This window comes from Scleropages formosus, chromosome 2 (assembly GCF_900964775.1).
Source record: "Scleropages formosus chromosome 2, fSclFor1.1, whole genome shotgun sequence".
Taxonomy (NCBI): Eukaryota; Metazoa; Chordata; class Actinopteri; order Osteoglossiformes; family Osteoglossidae; genus Scleropages; species Scleropages formosus.
The window spans coordinates 28,239,548-28,256,658 of NC_041807.1; the positions used below are offsets into that span (position 1 = coordinate 28,239,548).

The 17,111-nt window shown below is 43.2% G+C and overlaps 1 protein-coding gene across 2 annotated transcripts; it reads left to right on the plus strand.

The window, feature by feature from the left end:
* The first annotated feature begins 959 nt into the window (after positions 1-959).
* gss (glutathione synthetase) lies at positions 960-12,220 on the plus strand. Of its 2 annotated transcripts, none has more exons than XM_018756529.2 (13): positions 960-994; positions 1,990-2,165; positions 2,747-2,892; positions 4,187-4,262; positions 5,238-5,377; positions 5,513-5,629; positions 6,345-6,425; positions 6,600-6,677; positions 6,884-6,950; positions 7,108-7,302; positions 7,623-7,704; positions 7,838-8,018; positions 8,264-12,220. In XM_018756529.2, the coding sequence occupies exons 2-13, from the start codon at positions 2,031-2,033 to the stop codon at positions 8,385-8,387; spliced, it is 1,422 nt and encodes a 473-aa protein (XP_018612045.1). In that variant the 5' UTR covers positions 960-994; positions 1,990-2,030; the 3' UTR covers positions 8,388-12,220. The 2 variants fall into 2 exon arrangements, with proteins under 2 accessions (XP_018612045.1, XP_018612044.1); XM_018756528.2 differs by lacking the exon at positions 960-994 and adding an exon at positions 1,074-1,260.
* Positions 12,221-17,111: the final 4,891 nt, after the last annotated feature.

A 17,111-nucleotide genomic window follows, 5' to 3' on the forward strand; every position in this document is an offset into this window, starting at 1 on the left:
CGCAGAGTGGCTGGGCGCACCCTTAGGGATAGGGTGAGGAGCTCGGTCACCCGGGAGGAGCTCGGAGTAGAGCCGCTGCTCCTCCGCATCGAGAGCTCGGGCATCTGTTCCGGATGCCTCCTGGACGCCTCCCTGGGGAGGTGTTCCGGGCTTGTCCCACTGGGAGGAGGCCTCGGGGCAGACCCAGGACACGTTGGAGAAACTATGTCTCCCGGCTGGCCTGGGAACGCCTTGGGGTTCCCCCAGAGGAACTGGAGGAGGTGTGCGGGGAGAGGGAAGTCTGGAGGACTCTGCTCGGACTGCTGCCCCCGCGACCTGGCCCCGGATAAAAGCGGAGGAAGATGGATCATGTACACAGGTCCAAATTTGCTAATAAAGACCCTATAGTTTACGTTTTTCTTAAAGAATTTAAGCAGCACATAAACCCTATTGAGCAATGCATTACTGTAATAAGAAGGCCATTAAGACTGTACATTATGTAATATTTTTAAGGCATTCATGTAATGTACTCTGGTTATTGGAGTGTTTTTGTCATTTTTTTGTGTATTTATTTTTTATTTATTCAGTTTGTTTATTTCCCCTGGGCTAGGTTTGTTCTGGATTGTTCTTGTAGTGTGTTTGAATTGTTTAATTAAAAAAAAAAAATAATGTTTTAAAATTATTCCAATCCATGTCTCTGTGCAATTTGTTTCGATTTTATAATACGGGATGAGAAACTAGCTAAATTATCTATCTTGAAAACCTAATATGTTATTCAAAAAGCGTTGCAGTGTGACGTTCCCTCCCCTTGTACCGCTTTCCTGCTACTGTGAGGCGCGCTAATATATTTGACACGTAGTACGTGAGGCGCACGCGTTCCGGTTTCCGTGCGTCCTGCGGGCAAGAGAGAGCCCATTGGCTGACATCCAGAGACCCGCCCCCTGATCCTGGCCGAGTGTAAAGTGGAGACACGTGATGGTGCACCATCTTGCGTGAGAGCATCGGCGGTTGTCCGGTAAGGCTTGGGTACCTTGCGCTCTCGTGAAATAACCAATGGCTGAGTCAGTTGTTAGTGTGACGTATGTGGCTGCTCGCGTGCTGCTGGGCTTGTGCCGCAAGTTCAGTTCCTAGCTGCTGGCCGTCTGAGTCGGCATTGATTGATTTGTCGTAGTTGTGTTCCACACACAGCCGTGTCGTTACTGGTTTTCTGTCTGTGCGTGTGTACTTTTTTTTATAAAAGATACGCGATCATACAGCAAGCTCATACGCCGTACGCAGCAGGTGAGTGAGGTGGTTTTCATATTCTTAGCTCCACCTCGTAGTTTTTATTGTCATTCATTTCGTCCTGTCTAATGAATGAAGTGTCGATTCAGTACGCAGGCGATTTTAATAAAATGTGGAGCTACTGAGAATTTGAATTATCTAGTTACTCATGCGGAGCAGTTCTTATCCTGAGCTTGGGCTCTAGCCTACCGGGAATTCGGACCTGCGACCTACTAGCGCTACCTGTCGGCCGCACTGACTCTTACGGGGACTCTCTTGTGTCAGGATGAGTTCGCAGTTTTCTTGAGGCGCCGTCTGTAGGCGGCACGAGTAGCGCTGCTCCCTCACTCTGTGTGTGGAGTTTGCATGTTCTCCCCGTGTCTGCCTGGGTTTCCTCCGGATGCTCCGCTTTCCTTCCACAGTCCAAAGACGTGCTGTTCAGGTTCCCCATAGTGTGTGAGTGACAGAGAGAGTGTGTGTGTTCCACTGATGTATGGATGAGTGACCCAGTGTAAGTAGTGTATCTAGCAGTGTAAGTCACCATGGTGAATAAGGTGTGTGGGCTGATAACACTAAATAGAGTTCGTTGGAAGTTGCTTTAGATAAAAGCATCTGCTAAATAACTGTAACTCAATGTGTCACAAAACTCCTTATTCACTCTTTTAAATGTCCATGTTTCAAATATGTCCAAGTTGGCAGTGACTTGTACTGTACTCATGTCTGTGTATGATGTGATATTACATACAGTGTAGAGAATTGGTCTCAGACATAAAGCCAGTGGAGGTGCAATGGCGGCCGAAGCGGTTCCAGAGGAGGTGCTCTTGAACAATGACCTGATCAAGGAGCTGGTGGAGGTGGCCAAAGACACGGCTCTTCTCCATGGGCTGCTCTTAAGGACCAAGGAGAGCCCCTACTCTTCAGAGGTGAGCTTCTCTGCCAGCCCAAGCGCTGTACCTAGTACACCTGTCATCTTCACCATCCCCCTAGTTGAATGAGTGTGTAAACAGGTGCAGGATAGATTAGTGCCTACAAATATTCACTGTTGGCCTTTCATCTCCTGCACTTGCTTGTTGTTTTGCTTGTTGGAGTGTGGCATGTTGCTTTTCATGGAGTGCAATGCTGGCTTCGACTGAAAGTATCAGCCATTGATGCAAAGAATATTAACAGCCTGCTTTGTCCAGGTTTGAGTTGCAGTACTGGTGTCTGTCATTGTGCAACTGAATCCACTCTAGTCGGTGGGGCGTCTCTAATGTAGGCACACCCCTGGAATGTTGTTGATTTTGCCTGTTTTCTTTGTAGGTTTCTGAAATAATATGCCTTTCACTCTACTTCAGCTCACTGAGAAATCTGTTAGAATCAAAAACATGCAAAGGGTGTGCAATGCATGCAGAAATTATTTGTAAAGGCTACAGCTATGTGGGTTGTGCATTTCTTTTCATATAATGCCTGCAAACAGACCTACTGTACCAAAAGACAAAGATACAAACCACGTTTGTTATTGCAGGTGGTGAGCTACATCCCGTTTACCCTTTTTCCGACGCCAGTTCCCAGAGACCTCTTCCAGCAGGCACTTCAGGTTCAAACCCTCTTCAACCAGCTTGTGGACAAGATCAGCAGGGATTCCTGCTTCCTGGAGGAGGCTCTGGCTGGGTACATACAGCACATGCACAATTTTAACTTCCTTCATATTGCAGCACATAACTGATCTGTCATTTTGGTTAATATAATGCTAATAATACTGTATTATATTTTCTTAACATTCATATGAAATGTCTTACGATGACAAACGGCAAAGCACGTAGTGCCTGAATGAGGACTATGGGCTGATATATGAATTTGGCAGTGGTAGTAATTTGTTATTCCTTGCCGGTCTGTATATTTGCTTGGCTAAACACCTAAGCTATGGTCTAGTTACATTGTTTCTCCATTTCAAAATTAGTCCCCCTTATAAGCCTGCTGCAATCAACCCTCTCCAGACAGATGTTGAATTATGGCATCAGCTGGAATTAATTGGATAAATACCCTTTTGAATATTTATAGATGATGTATCTAACCGCAGAACCACTGGATTAGTATTCATTTTGCCCTGAGAGGGTTATGGGCACGAGCTTTTAACCAGAAACTTACCAGATTGAGCCACAAATACTCCTACTGCTTTAGTATCATTGAGCAAGGTATTTACCCTGAATTGTTATGGTAAGAATAACCTGCTGTATAAATGGGTCAGACATTGTGATCCTCTTTGGGTCGGAGTCAAGTGAGCAACAAAGTAATGATTTGCACTAGTGATTGAGAAAGGCAGAAGCTAGTGCCTCCCAACTGATATTTACATTTATTTATTTAGCAGATGCTTTTCTCCAAAGCAACTTCCAATGAACTCTCTGTAGTGCTATCAGCCCACACACCTTACTCGCCAAGGTGACTTACACTGCTAGATACACTACTTACAATGGGTCACTCATCCATACATCAGTGGAACACACACACTCTGTCACTCACACACTATGGGTGAACCTGATCATCATGTCTTTGGGGTGTGGGAGGAACCCAGCAGACAGCATGCAAACTCCACACAGACTGAGTGGGGATGGAACCCATGTCCTCTCACACCACCCAGGCACTGTGAGATAGTAGTGCTGCGCACTGTGCTGCCGTGCCTCCCAATTGAGCAAAAAAAATGACGGCTTGACCTTAAAGAGCATCAGGGCAAAACAGAAAAATACAGAGCACCCTCTTTATACAGTGTGTGTCTTCCTGAACTCAGAAAAAGGTTTTTTTATATAGTGTGTGTGTGTGTGTGTGTTTCAAGGAGTTTGAGGTCCAAGCCCTACCTCCAAACAAGTGTTGTCATTTGAAAACATAGAATTCCTGACATGAGATGTGCGAGGACTCAAATCTGAAGCATTTTGTTCTTACTGAATTGTGTGTGTGTTCATGTTCCCAGGCCGATCAAAGTGGATATGTTCACAGCACGGCTCTTCCAGATATACCGTACTGTACAGCAGGAGGCCTGTGCTCAGGTATGGAAAATGTATTCGATTTTCTGGTCTTTGCAACTAACTGTGTGACCTGGTGTGTCTGTTACATGTGAAGTGAAGCATTGCCTCTTGAGAGCTCTCCGCTGTCTGTGCTTGGGTGTAAGCAAGTGGTAATCCCAATTAAATTTACTCAGCTGATGCCTTTCTCCAAACCACTTATGCCAAAGTACCTATAATTGTTTACCCATGTATATAGTGTAGCTGGGTCATTTTTGCTGGAGCAATTGAGGGTAAGTGTCTTGTTCAAGGGTATGACAGCTAGAGGTGGGATTTGAACCTGTAACCTATAGGTCTAAAGGCAGCTGTAAACACTTTGCTACCAGCTGCCTCACTTAGCTTTTGATTGTTTATTCTTAAACACTTTTGCTGTAAATGTGTCAGTAATTTCCCCACATTTCTCAATGTTTTCCTGCACACAGTAGTGGCGAAAGCATGCATTCGGTCAGCTTAATTTTGCATGAGCAGTCTAGCATTAACTCAGGACACATGTCCATTAATGTGGACTTAACACAACGAAAAGACAAGCAGCGTGAAACATTTGCATACAGCTGGATGTTGTGGCCATTTAGACTCACAAGGACCCAGAGTAACATGAAGACGGGAAACTAGGTGTTCATAGGTTTATCTTGTGTGGATTTCAGTTTTTTTTTTTTTTTTTTTTCTTCTTTCTTCCAGGACATTTTTATAAATGTGTTTATGAAAGTAATGTCCATTTTGATTGGATTTGGTGATATTTTGGTATAAATGTGTTACTTTTGGGACTTTGGAATGCAGTTTTTTTTTTCTTCAGTTGGAATTAATGGTAGTTATTTATTTGAGTTATGACAATTCACCTGCAATGGAGTTTTTCCAGGAACTCATTTCCTTTGTAAGGTGGGGGAAGCCTGTAGTCCTAATTTTTATTAAGTGCTGATGCAAAAATACCAATGACTTCTCACTGAGACTTTTATTTTTAAGTCAATAGCTTTGTGCTTGAATCGCTCTGACTATATGCTGGACTTGAGACCGGATAGAAACGCCACGCTGAAGCAGATTGAAATCAACACCATCGCTGCCAGCTTTGGTGGGCTCGCTTCACGAACCCCAGATGTTCACAGGTGCGAAGGGGCTCTGAAGCTCAGTGTAGCTTTGCAAAATTTTTTGTAACCAATTAAGTAGATGAAGAGAAATACTGGTTGTTGCAAGAGTGGCTCGTCTGCCTGCCTAATTAGCTGACGACCTCTACTTTCCAGACACATCCTGAAAGTTGCGGGTCTGCCGGAGCACTCGAAGAGAGTGCTGGACAACAACCCAGCAGCTGGGCTCGCTTCCGCTCTTGCCAAAGCCTGGGAGTTGTATGGCTCGGTGAAGTGAGTACACACATTTAGGCAAGGGTTCCATGAACAGCCTTAAATGAGATATTTTGGGAAATCTGTTAGCAGATCATGAGGTAACATAACATCTATTTAATCTGTTTTGACGAAGGAAGGGGTGTTTTGAGACCTTAAGGTGTCTAGTTTTGAAGTTGCATTTATGTTTTCCCCTAGTTCACAACATAACAAAGGGTTCCCAACAACAGAGAAGGCCAATACAGAGAAATCTAAATGCACACAATTAGAGGTCAATTACAGCACAAGGGCAAACAGTTACAATATTTTAAAGGATGATCATGTACATTTGTCAAAGTTTGAAAAAAAGGCTTAAATATTAAAGGCAACCAAATATTTGTGAAGAGACTGGTTTCTGGCGTTGACTATCAGAATGTTTTCATGACAGATGAGATTTTTTTTAAACTTTATGTAAAGTTTTATGAAATTCAGTATCAACAGTTAAAAGGAAAGCGAAGCTGCATACATGTTGACATTTTTCATTCATATCATGTCTGTAGTTTACATTCTTTGTTTTGTAAAGAATGCATTGTTTGCTGTCAGTGTATTAAGTTTGCAATTCTTAATGCAAAAAAATGGGGGAAATTGTAAGGCCTGAAATACTTCTGCAAGATTCCCTGTGTATTAAATTCTCTCCACTACTGGTCCTGATTTATCAGTGTAACATTTTTCACAATGTAATTTTAATTTGTTACAGGGCTGTGGTTATGTTTCTGGTGGAGGATATCCAAAGGAATATCTTTGATCATCGATGTATAGAAAATGAGCTATGGAAGAGGTGAGGCAAAGTACCCATCTAAGGGTACAGGAAGTTATTACTCAGTGTCATTTATAAATTAAAGGCAGCTCCAGTTCTAACTTCTATAACTAAACTTTTGACATAAGGCAATAAAGTTATATTTTATTCATTACCATATTTTTTTTTCTTTTTTTCTTTAATGTATATCTGCAGGAACATTCCAGTAATACGGAGGCGGTTCAGTGATGTGTTTAAGACAGGATTGCTGGATCAGGACAAGAAACTCTTTGTGTTGGTATCCAGTGTTAATAAGAGCATTCTTTTAAAAAAAATTCTTTTTAAAGAATAGTGTTTTTCTGGGTTTCTGTGCATGTAACTGCTCCTTGTATAAGTATCTTTATCACATACACTCTAGCACGGCGTAAATATATTGATATTTTTTAATTATAATTTGCCATTTTTGAAAGTGAAACAAATTTGTTTTTCAATTTGTGCAGGGATGGCAAAGAGGTTGCAATTGTTTATTTTCGCCATGGTTACATGCCTGATAACTATACAGAACAGGTATGGATGCAATTTCTTGTCACCTACCTTTTCCTGTAGCTGTAATTCTCTAATCCTATCCTTTTGTGACTGTAATGCAAAGTATGACACAGAAGACAAGTTGGAGTCTGTGAGCCCCAGTGTAGAAGTGTGCTTCTGTGGTTCATTGTGCATGCAGAGCTGGGAAGTCCGTCTTATGATGGAGCGCTCTCAGGCTGTGAAGTGTCCTGATATCGGCACCCAGCTGGCTGGCACTAAGAAGGTCCAGCAGGTACTGGCCCAACCTGGAGTTCTGGAGAGGTTCTTCCCCAATGAGCCAGAAGCTGTTGCCCGAATCCGAGCAACCTTTGCAGGCCTGTACACCATGGACATTGTGAGTGAATGAAGTCAGGTTTGAGTATGTCTATACACACACACACACACACACACACAGATATCACTTGCCCTGAACAGGGTCAGAGTGAACCAGAGCCCATCCTGGCAAAAGGGGGCGCAAGGCTGGATGGGGAGGGGATGCATGTAGGATGGGACACCTGTCTGTCACAAGGCACCCCAAGCAGGATTTAATCCCCAGACCCACCAGAGAGTAGGCACAGGCCAAACCTGCCAGTGTTTTGCCTAAAATTTGGATGTAATTTGCCTTCAGAGAAAGTAATGAGCATCTGGATACTTGGTCATTGATCTTATTTACAGGGAGAAGAAGGAGACAGAACAGTGGCCATGGCCTTGGCAAACCCTGAGAAGTTTGTTTTGAAACCCCAGAGAGAGGGTGGTGGTAAGACTCAGCCATTCCCATCCCCCTCCCCCCCTTTCTCATTAAATTGTTCAGTAGTGTATGTGATTCCTACAATTATGGCTCTTGTGCTACATGTCTGCTTGAACTGACGACAACAAGCTTGCTGCTACAGGAAATAACATCTACGGCGAGGAAATCTGCCGTGTGCTGCAGGAGAAATCTGAGAGGGTAGCCTACATTCTGATGGATAAGGTTAATCCCCAGCCATCAAGGAACTATCTGCTGCGCCATGGCAGTCCTGTGAAACTCGCCACCTGCCTGAGCGAACTGGGTATCTTTGGTGCCCACATCAGGTTAGCACCACTGTCGTCAAGAAACTGTCAGCAAAGCTGTTTTGCTGAGCTTGTGGTGACCTTTATGCTTAAAGTATGTCATATTTCGAGTGAAATGCCTAAACTTAATAATGTATCTGAAAAATGCCTGCTATTATTTTGAGCCAGATAACCACTGCAGTGTCCCTTTAGTATACAATTAAAGAACACAGTAGAGCGTAGTTAATGCACACTGCTAAATTGTTGCATGATTTCTGTCTAAAAAGACAGGGGACTGATGTGGTGTGGAACCAGTGTGCTGGACATCTGCTTCGAACCAAGAGTGCTGAATATGCTGACGGAGGAGTAGCAGTGGGGGTGGCTGTGCTGGACAATCCCTTTCTAGTCTGAGGAGTTTTCACACACTAACTTCACATCATGTCTAACGGACCAGAAAATACCAAAGGTGCTCTTTTGTAATCTGATGTAGTGCCGATGCATCCTGCAAATGGTGACAGATAAGCGTGAAGAAAAATCACAATGAACTTTTTTTTTTTATATATATATATATATATCAAGCACTTTACCATTAATGGAATTTCAAAAATTGACTTTTTATCAAGTGCTTTACCATTCATGACATATTTACCTTCTCTTTAGAGGAAAGCAATTAAGACCAGTTAATTGTGAACAACCTCTAGTGTCGAACCACTGCTTAACTCACCATGGACGTCATATTTCTCCATGTCTATAAACAGTGATTGTCTAACGGTTAAGAGTTTGGTAAAATAGTAGAAAGGCAGCATGCTGTGAGCTAAAGTGGTGCATCTTATTTTAATGCTGAACACACACGAGTCATGACATCACAGGCATTTTTACTGTTGCGTTAATCCTTATTTAATTCGCATCTCTTTCTAAGATGACTTAAAATGGTTCATGTGTACAGTACAGAAGTACTACTTACAAGGTCAACCATGAGCTGCCTTTGTGCAACCAGAAAGCAGTCTGACAGTGCCTCTTACATGCGGTAATTGTACAACTCAGAACTTAAGAAGAAGGTGGGGACTTTAACATTAATTTTGACCTTTTTCTCAGAAAATGCATGACTAGAAGATGGAAAAGTTTTGTAAATGCTGCAGAACGTGATAAAGTATACAAGTAGTCTTTAATGCCTGATTACCGTTCCATCTGCTGTACGATCCGCTGTCAGGTTAAACCCTTGTTAGTGTCTGTGGATTGTACAGTTTTGGTGGTGTAATGGTTTAATCAGACATGGAGAAATTGTGTATAAATTTTATTGATTTTGACATCTGTCAATCATGTAAAAGATTTGACAAAACAGAAAAATGAAGAATAATTTATTGAAAATTTGTAGTGCGGCTTAAAACATTTCTGCATCTGAAGATTTTGTGCCTGTGGGCTAATACAGCACATTCAGAAAGTATTCAAGACCTTCACTTTTTTCACATTTTCTTTGTTGCAACCTTATTGAAAAATTGTTTAATTTTTTCCCCTCAATTTATACTCTACCTCAGTGACATGGTGAAAACTGAATTTTAGCATTTTTTTTTTTCCCAAATTTATTAAAGTTATATCCCATTGCCATAGGTCTTCAGACTCTTTGCTATGACACTTGAAATTTAGCTCAGGTACATCCCATTTCTATTAATCATCTTTCAGATGATTCTATACCTTGTTTGGCACCCACCTGTGGTAAATTCAATTGATTGGACACAATTTGGAAAGGCGCACACCTGTCTTTTGATATAAACGGCTTTTCACTTATATGAGCAGACAGGAGTGGAAATTCTGGAAAAAGCCGGTGAGTGGGAGGTATGTGTTTTACATAAATGAGCAATGGTGTTGTCAATATTCTGTTAAACTGGTATTATGTAATAATGACTTTGAACTGCTGGGTATTGGGTTGAGACTATTTTACCTTCCTCGGGAATTTGGTTGCTTATGTTCCACCAAGTAGCGTAGTGCATCAGGCTGCTGCTTCAATACCGGGTAGTGTGTGCAGTTTACAGCTACAGTCTCCCGATGCTCCCACCATTGTCCTTGGTGATTTTAACACCTGCAACCTGGAGAAAACTTTGCCAGGATTTCAACAGGTGGTAGCGTGCAGAACGAGGAAGGATAACATACTGGACAAATGTTACATAAACATTAGTAAAACCTACCAATCTAGAAGCAAACCCCCAATAGCCAATTCTGATCATAATGTGGTGCATCTTCTTCCAACTTATCGGACCAAACTAAAAAGCAGTAAACCTTTGAAAAGGGTGGTAAGGCACTAGACACAAGACAGCAAAGAGGTTTTGGGAGCCTGTTTTGACTGTACGGACTGGGAGGTGCTGAGGGAGGGCACTTTGGACTCAGCATGCTCAGTTACAACTGATTAATTTTTGTGTTGAGTCTCTTTTTCCTATAAAAACAATTAAGGTGTACCCTAATAACAAATCCTCCATAACTAAAGATATTAAATGTATAATGTATCAGAGGGAAAATAGCCTTTAAAAATAAGGACAAACTGGAGCTGAAAAAGAGGGACAAGGAGGTGAGGCAAAGAATATTCATAAGAGATATCTAGAAGAGTCTTTTAAGGCTAATAACCCCAGAAAAATGTGGGAGACCATGAAAAGCATGGCAGGTATGCCCAGCAAACAACGGAAGTCGTTGGTAACAAACAACGAGGTGGCCTCTGCTGTAGAGCTGAATACTTTTTTCACCTGGTTTGAGACCTCTAGGACTGTAGAGAGTTGCAGTGATGTACTGAGATCAGTACTTATAAGGCCTGGTGATAGAGTGAAAATCTCAGTAGGACAGGTGGCCAGCGCATTTAGAAATCTTAATGAACGTAAGTCCACCGGCCCCGACAACATCAGTGCCTCTGTTTTGAAGAACTACAGGGAGGAGCTCGCCCCTGTGTGGCAGCCCATTTTCTAGCAATCGCTGGATATACACACGGTCCCCACAGCCTGGAAAACTTCCCATGTAATACCACTTCCTAAGAAAAAATGTCGTAAAGAGTGTAATGATTATCGACCTGTAGCTCTTACTTCTGTATTGATGAAATCTCTCGAAAAAATTATCTTCCATTTGCTCTCTGTCTATTCAGGGAAAATTAGACCCTTACCAGTTTGCTTACAAGCACAAGCGCAGTGTTGAAGATGCAGTAGCCACCCTCATGTATCTTGTTTTAAAGCATTTGGATACACCAAAAAGCAAACCCTAGGCTAGGGTATTGTTTATCGATTTTTCTTCGGCATTTAATACAATCAAACCAGACTTGCTGCTCTCCAAAATGCACCAGTTGGGGATAAATTCATGTCTCATTCATTGGTACAGTTCTTTTCTCACTAACACATCAGCTGGTTAAAATTAATAACACATACTCCCCCTTGCGTATAACAAGCACTGGTGCTCCTCAAGGTTGTGTCAGTTCACCGCTGTTATTTACTATTTACACCAATGATTGTGTCATCAGTACGCCTAATCATCTCATCAAATTTTCTGATGACACAGCATTGGTAGCACTGATGACTGAGGGGGAGAAGCCAGACTCTTATTCTGACAGTGTGAACACAGTGGTCCAATGGTGTACCCAGAACGCCCTTATTTTAAATCCCCATCAAAACAGAGGAAATCCTTTTTGGATCCACACGGTTCACATCAGTCCCCGTCACCATTCACAACAAACCTATAAAGCAGTCCTCAACTTCCAAATAGCTGGGAGTGTATGTGGATAATGCCCTATCTTGGTCATATCATGTGGATTACATGTGTAATAAGGTCCAACAGAGAATCTACTTTCTGAGGAGACTCATGTTTTGGTGTCAGCAAGGAGATTCTTTATTCTTTTGTTCCACAATTTGCAGCATTCTGCTATATGGAAGCCCGGTTTGGCTAAGCAGAATTTTTCTAAGACTGCTGAGTATTTGCTCAAAGATGGTGGGTCATTCTTTGGTAAATTCTTTCTTCGACAGTTGCACCAAGCATACCCTCAAATTGGTGGAGAAGATCAGTTCAGACCATTCTCGTGTTCTACGTGAGCAGTTTCAGCTTCTGCCCTCTGGGAGGCGTTTTAGGGTGCCAGACTAAGAAGAATAAGTACAAACATTCTTTTATTCCTCATTCTATCACATTACTGAATCAACAGAGCAGGTCAAGGAGGTAAACCCCCCCTACCCTATGCATGCATATTTGCGCGCGCACACACACACATATATACATGCACATACACCCCATTGATTGTTTGGATTTTGATTGATGTATCTGCACTAAATGCAAATGCATATTTATTCATGCTGTTTCTGTGGATTTGTATTTATGTAATGGCTTTTTATTGTTTTGTGTGATGTCTGAGGTAAATTGATTGCTGAGCTGGTGAAGCAAGACAAATTTCTGTGCAAACAGTCTTATATAAGGTCCCACAGTGACAGTATGTATCAGAACAAAAGCTAAGTGATGAGGTCAAAGGAACTGCCTGCAGTGCTGAGACAGGATTGTGTTGAGGTACAGATCAGTGGAAGGCTACAACAAAATTTCTGCAGCATTGAAGGTTTCTGAGAGCCCAGTTGCCTCCACAATTCTTAAATGATAAAAATTTGGAAGAGCTACAACTCCTCATAGAGCTGGCTGTCCAGGCAAACTGAGTACTCTGGAGAGAAGGGCCTTGGTAAGAGAGGTGGCTAAGAACCCGATGGTCACTCTGGCTGAGCTCCAGGGATGCTGCGTGGAGATAGTCCTTTTAGAAGTTTCTCCTATCATCACTGCAATAATCCATAGATCTGGGCTTTATGGCAGAGTGGCCAGATGTAAACCTCTCCTCAGCAAAAAACAAAATTGCGCTGTTTTGCCTCAGTCCTAAGTATCATGCCTAGAGGAAACCAGGCACCACTCATCACCTGCACAATACCATCCCGACGAGAAGCATGGTGGTGGCAGCGTCATGCTGTCAGATTGTTTTTCAGTCGAGGGAAATGGAATGGATGGAGTAAAGTCACAGAGATTTCCTTAATAGAAACCTGCTCCAGAGCACTCTGAACCTCAGCTGGGCCAAGGGTTCACCTTCCAACAGGACAGTGACCCTAAGCACAAAGCAAAGATAACACAAGAGCGACTTACGGACAACTCTGTGAATGCCCTTGAGTGACCCAGCCAGAGCCCAGAGTTGAATGCAATTGAACATCTCTGGAGAGCCCTGAAAACAGCTGTCCAATGACAGTCCCCATCCAACCTCACAGCTTCAGAGAATCTGCGGAGTAGAATGGCAGAAAATCCCCAAATCCAGGTGTGCAAAGCTTGTCACGTCAGACCTATGAAAACTCAAGGCTGTAATCGCTGCCAAAGGTGCTTCAGCCTTTGAATGGCATGCTGTCTCTATCACTGCCACAGTCGCTCTTGTTGTGGTTGTCCTTTATCGCTCTCCTGGCCCTCATGGCTGCTTCTTGGATGACCGTGACATCTTGTTGAGCTCTTTGCCAGGGGACAATTCTCCACTGATTCTCCTGGGTGACTTCAATCTGCATGTTGATGACATTCATGCAAGCGGCCTTCTGTTGCTCCTACAGTCCTTTGATCTCTCTCTATCTCAATCCCCTGCTACTCACAAAGCGGGCAACTGTCTCGACCTTGTATTTTCTTGCAACTGTGGCTGTCCCGTTCTCTCTGTCACTCCGCTGCATGTCTCTGACCACTTCTTAATTTCCTTTCAACCCTTCCTCTCCACTAACTCTTCGTCTCTTCCTGCACCCGTTGTCACCTTTCACCGCAACTTAAAATCTCTCTCACCTTCCTGCTTTGCCTCTCCTACTCTGGCCGCTCTCCCTTCTGCTCCACAATTCTCAGATCTATTTACAGATAATGCCACTAACGCTTTCCTCTCCACCTTATCTTCCTCCCTTGACTCTCTCTGTCCTCTGTCTTTTAGACCAGCATGCCCCATTGCTACCCCATGGCTCTCTGATACATTATGTGCTAACAGGACCAAACTGCGGGCTGCAGAGCGAAGATGGCGTAAATCCAAAATTCCATCGGACCTGGATGCTTACCAGTCACTCTTAGCTGCTTTTCAGTCTGCTGTCTCTTCAGCTAAAACCTCCTTCTTCCACAACAAAATACAATCTGCATCCAAAAAACCACACAGACTCTTTGCCACCTTCTCATCCCTTCTGTGTCCCCCGCCACCTCCTCCTCTCTCTTCTCTCACTGCTGAAGACTTTGCTTTGTTTTTCAGAGACAAAGTCAAAGCGATCACTGATAAATTCTCACCATCAACCTGCCTGGTTCACGCTGGACCTCTCTGCAAAGCTATCCTCTCCAACTTCAAGCCGCTCTCCGAATCTGAAGTCGCTGACCTCCTGATATTGCACAGAGCCACCACCTGCTCGCTTGATCCGATCCCATCATCACTCCTTCAGAACATTTCCCCGCAACTCTCCTCCTCCATCTCTAAGATCATCAACTCCTCGCTCTCCTCTGGCTCTTTCCCAGCTGCCTTTAAAACTGCTCTCATTTCACCTCTGTTAAAGAAACCCTCCCTGGATCCCAACTCGGTCCAAAACTACAGACTGGTCTCCCTCCTTTCCTTCCTGTCTAAAGCCCTAGAGCAGGCGGCCTGTGATCAACTGTCTGATTTCCTCACCCGGAACCATCTCCTCGATGGTTATCAGTCTGGTTTCAAAGTTGGTCACTCCACTGAGACCGCCCTTCTGGCGGTATCTGACGCTCTCCAAGCTGCTAGAGCTGCCTCCCTCTCCTTGGTCCTCATCTTTCTTGATCTGTCTGCAGCGTCCGACACTGTCAATCACCGGATTCTACTCTCCTCTCTTAACCAGCTTGGGATCAAATGTGCAGCACTAAGATGGTTTGAGTCCTACCTCTCCGCCAGATCCTATCAAGTGGTCTGGCGGAGCTCTCGTTCTTCTCTTCTGCCTCTCTCAGCCGGTGTTCCGCAGGGCTCGGTATTGGGTCCTCTTCTTTTCTCGATCTACACCTCCTCCCTCAGTCCTGTCATAGCCTCCCATGGATTTAAATACCACTGCTATGCTGATGATATCCAGCTCTTCCTCTCCTTTCCACCTGGTGCGTCAGACATCTCCGCACGCATTGCTGCCTGCCTGTCGGACATCTCTTCATGGATGTATGATCACCACCTCCAACTCAACCTCTCCAAAACAGAGATTCTTTACCTCCCAGCTGGCCTGTCCTCCTGTCATGACCTGTCGATCAAACTGGACAACTCACTCATTTCGCCTAGCTCCTTTGCTAAGAGTCTGGGAGTAATGATAGACCCGTGTCAATCATTCTCTCAAGATATCAAAGCCACAACCCGGTCCTGCAGATACATTCTGCATAATATTCGTAGGATCCGTCCCTACCTCAATACTGACTCCGCCCAACTACTTGTCCAGACCATGGTGACTTCCACTCTGGACTACTGCAACTCTCTAATGTGTGGCCTTCCTGTTAATGCCATCAAACCTCTGCAGCTTCTACAGAATGCTGCTGCACGAGTTGTTTGATTTGCCAAAGCGTTCCCATGTATCTCTACTTATTTCTCTGCACTGGCTTCCTATAGCTGCCTGGATCAAATTCAAAACCCTGGTTACTGTGTACAAATGCATCAATAGAACTGCTCCCAGCTATTTACAAGACTTAATCAACCACTACACCCCAGCTAGGCCCCTTTGCTCGTCTACTTCTGCTCGCTTGGTGGTCTCGCGCATGAATGGTAAAGCTCGGAGGTTCTCGGTTCTGGGTCTGTTGTGGTGGAATGACCTTCCTCTGTCACTCAGAACTGCGGAAACTCTGCCTTCTTTCAAGAAGGGTCTGAAAACTCACCTTTTCTAGATCCACTTCGCCCAAGATCTCTCCAGCTCATTTATGGCGTAACTGTTCACGCATCGTAACTCCATAAGCATCCCTAGATACAACCTTTATTCAGCCACTTCTCTGGTATTGTACTTGCCTATTTGTGTATCTTATAATATTAAAAAAAAATAAATAATATTGGTGGGAGGGTATCAGGATTTGTCTATCCTGTGTTTTATACACCTACTAAAACGATGAACCTCGGTGCAGCTTGTGGTAGGTAACAAACTAGGTTTGCTTGAGACTTTGTCTGCAGCTATGTCTCCTTCTCAATGTAATGCATAAATTGTACTTTTGCTGAGATGTATGTCGCTTTGGACAAAAGCATCTACTAAATGAATAAATGTAAAGTGAGTACTAAGTAAAGCATCTGAATACTTATGTCAATATATTTCAGTTTTTTATTAATAAATTTGCAAAAACTTTCTAAAACCCTGTTTTTGCTTTGTCATTCTGAGGTATTGGATGTAAATTGATGAGGAAAAATGAATTTAAATGATTTTTGCATATGACTGCAACGTCAAAAAATGGAGGGGTCTGAATACACTGTATACAACTTTGCTCACCACTTAAGATATTAAGATGACATGGGTTGCTGCTACCATGCAAACAAAGTTTAGTGTGGGGATTAAAAGCAATTGCAGCACACTCCAACGCAATTTTTTAGAAAATGTTTTTGGCACATAACCCCTGATATGAATGTAACCTAGTATTGTCATGTTAATTTCTTACATATATATGTTGTAGAATATAATAGATTTCAATATGTGACTGTATGTGATACACACACATTTTGTGAACCACCTGTCCCATATTGGGTTGTGGGGAACCGGAGCCTGCCTGGCAATACAGGGCATAAGGCCGGAGGGGGAGGGGACACACCCAGGACGGGATGCAAGTCTGTCGCAAGGCACCCCAAGCAGGACTCGAACCCCAGACCCCCCCGAAGAGCAGGACCTCGGTTCAACCCACTGGGCCACTGCACCCCCATTGTATGTGATACAACTAAAAGTAAATATCTGTGAAGATGTATTAATTCATGACATATCTTTGAGTAAAATTCTAGATTTAAAGTAGAAAAAACTCGAGTCATTTTTAATAACAGCATTTTTCTTCAAATCTGGGAATGGATACATAGCTTATTTAGATACTGTAACTTCAAAATGCTGTTTAAGTGAGAATGTTTTGGTATCACAATTGAACTGTGAAATATTATTATAGTGGGGTGATTTTCTAATAATGCCTTCATTTATGTTT

What these genes read in the sequence shown, in the direction of transcription:
- gss (XM_018756529.2), top strand. Translation starts at nt 2,031, where the DNA reads ATGGCGGCCGAAGCGGTTCCAGAGGAGGTGCTCTTGAACAATGACCTG. An exon ending in CTGGAGGAGGCTCTGGCTGG is followed by an intron (nt 2,893 to 4,186) that starts GTACATACAGCA and finishes TCATGTTCCCAG; the next exon opens with GCCGATCAAAGTGGATATGT. An exon ending in CGAACCCCAGATGTTCACAG is followed by an intron (nt 5,378 to 5,512) that starts GTGCGAAGGGGC and finishes TCTACTTTCCAG; the next exon opens with ACACATCCTGAAAGTTGCGG.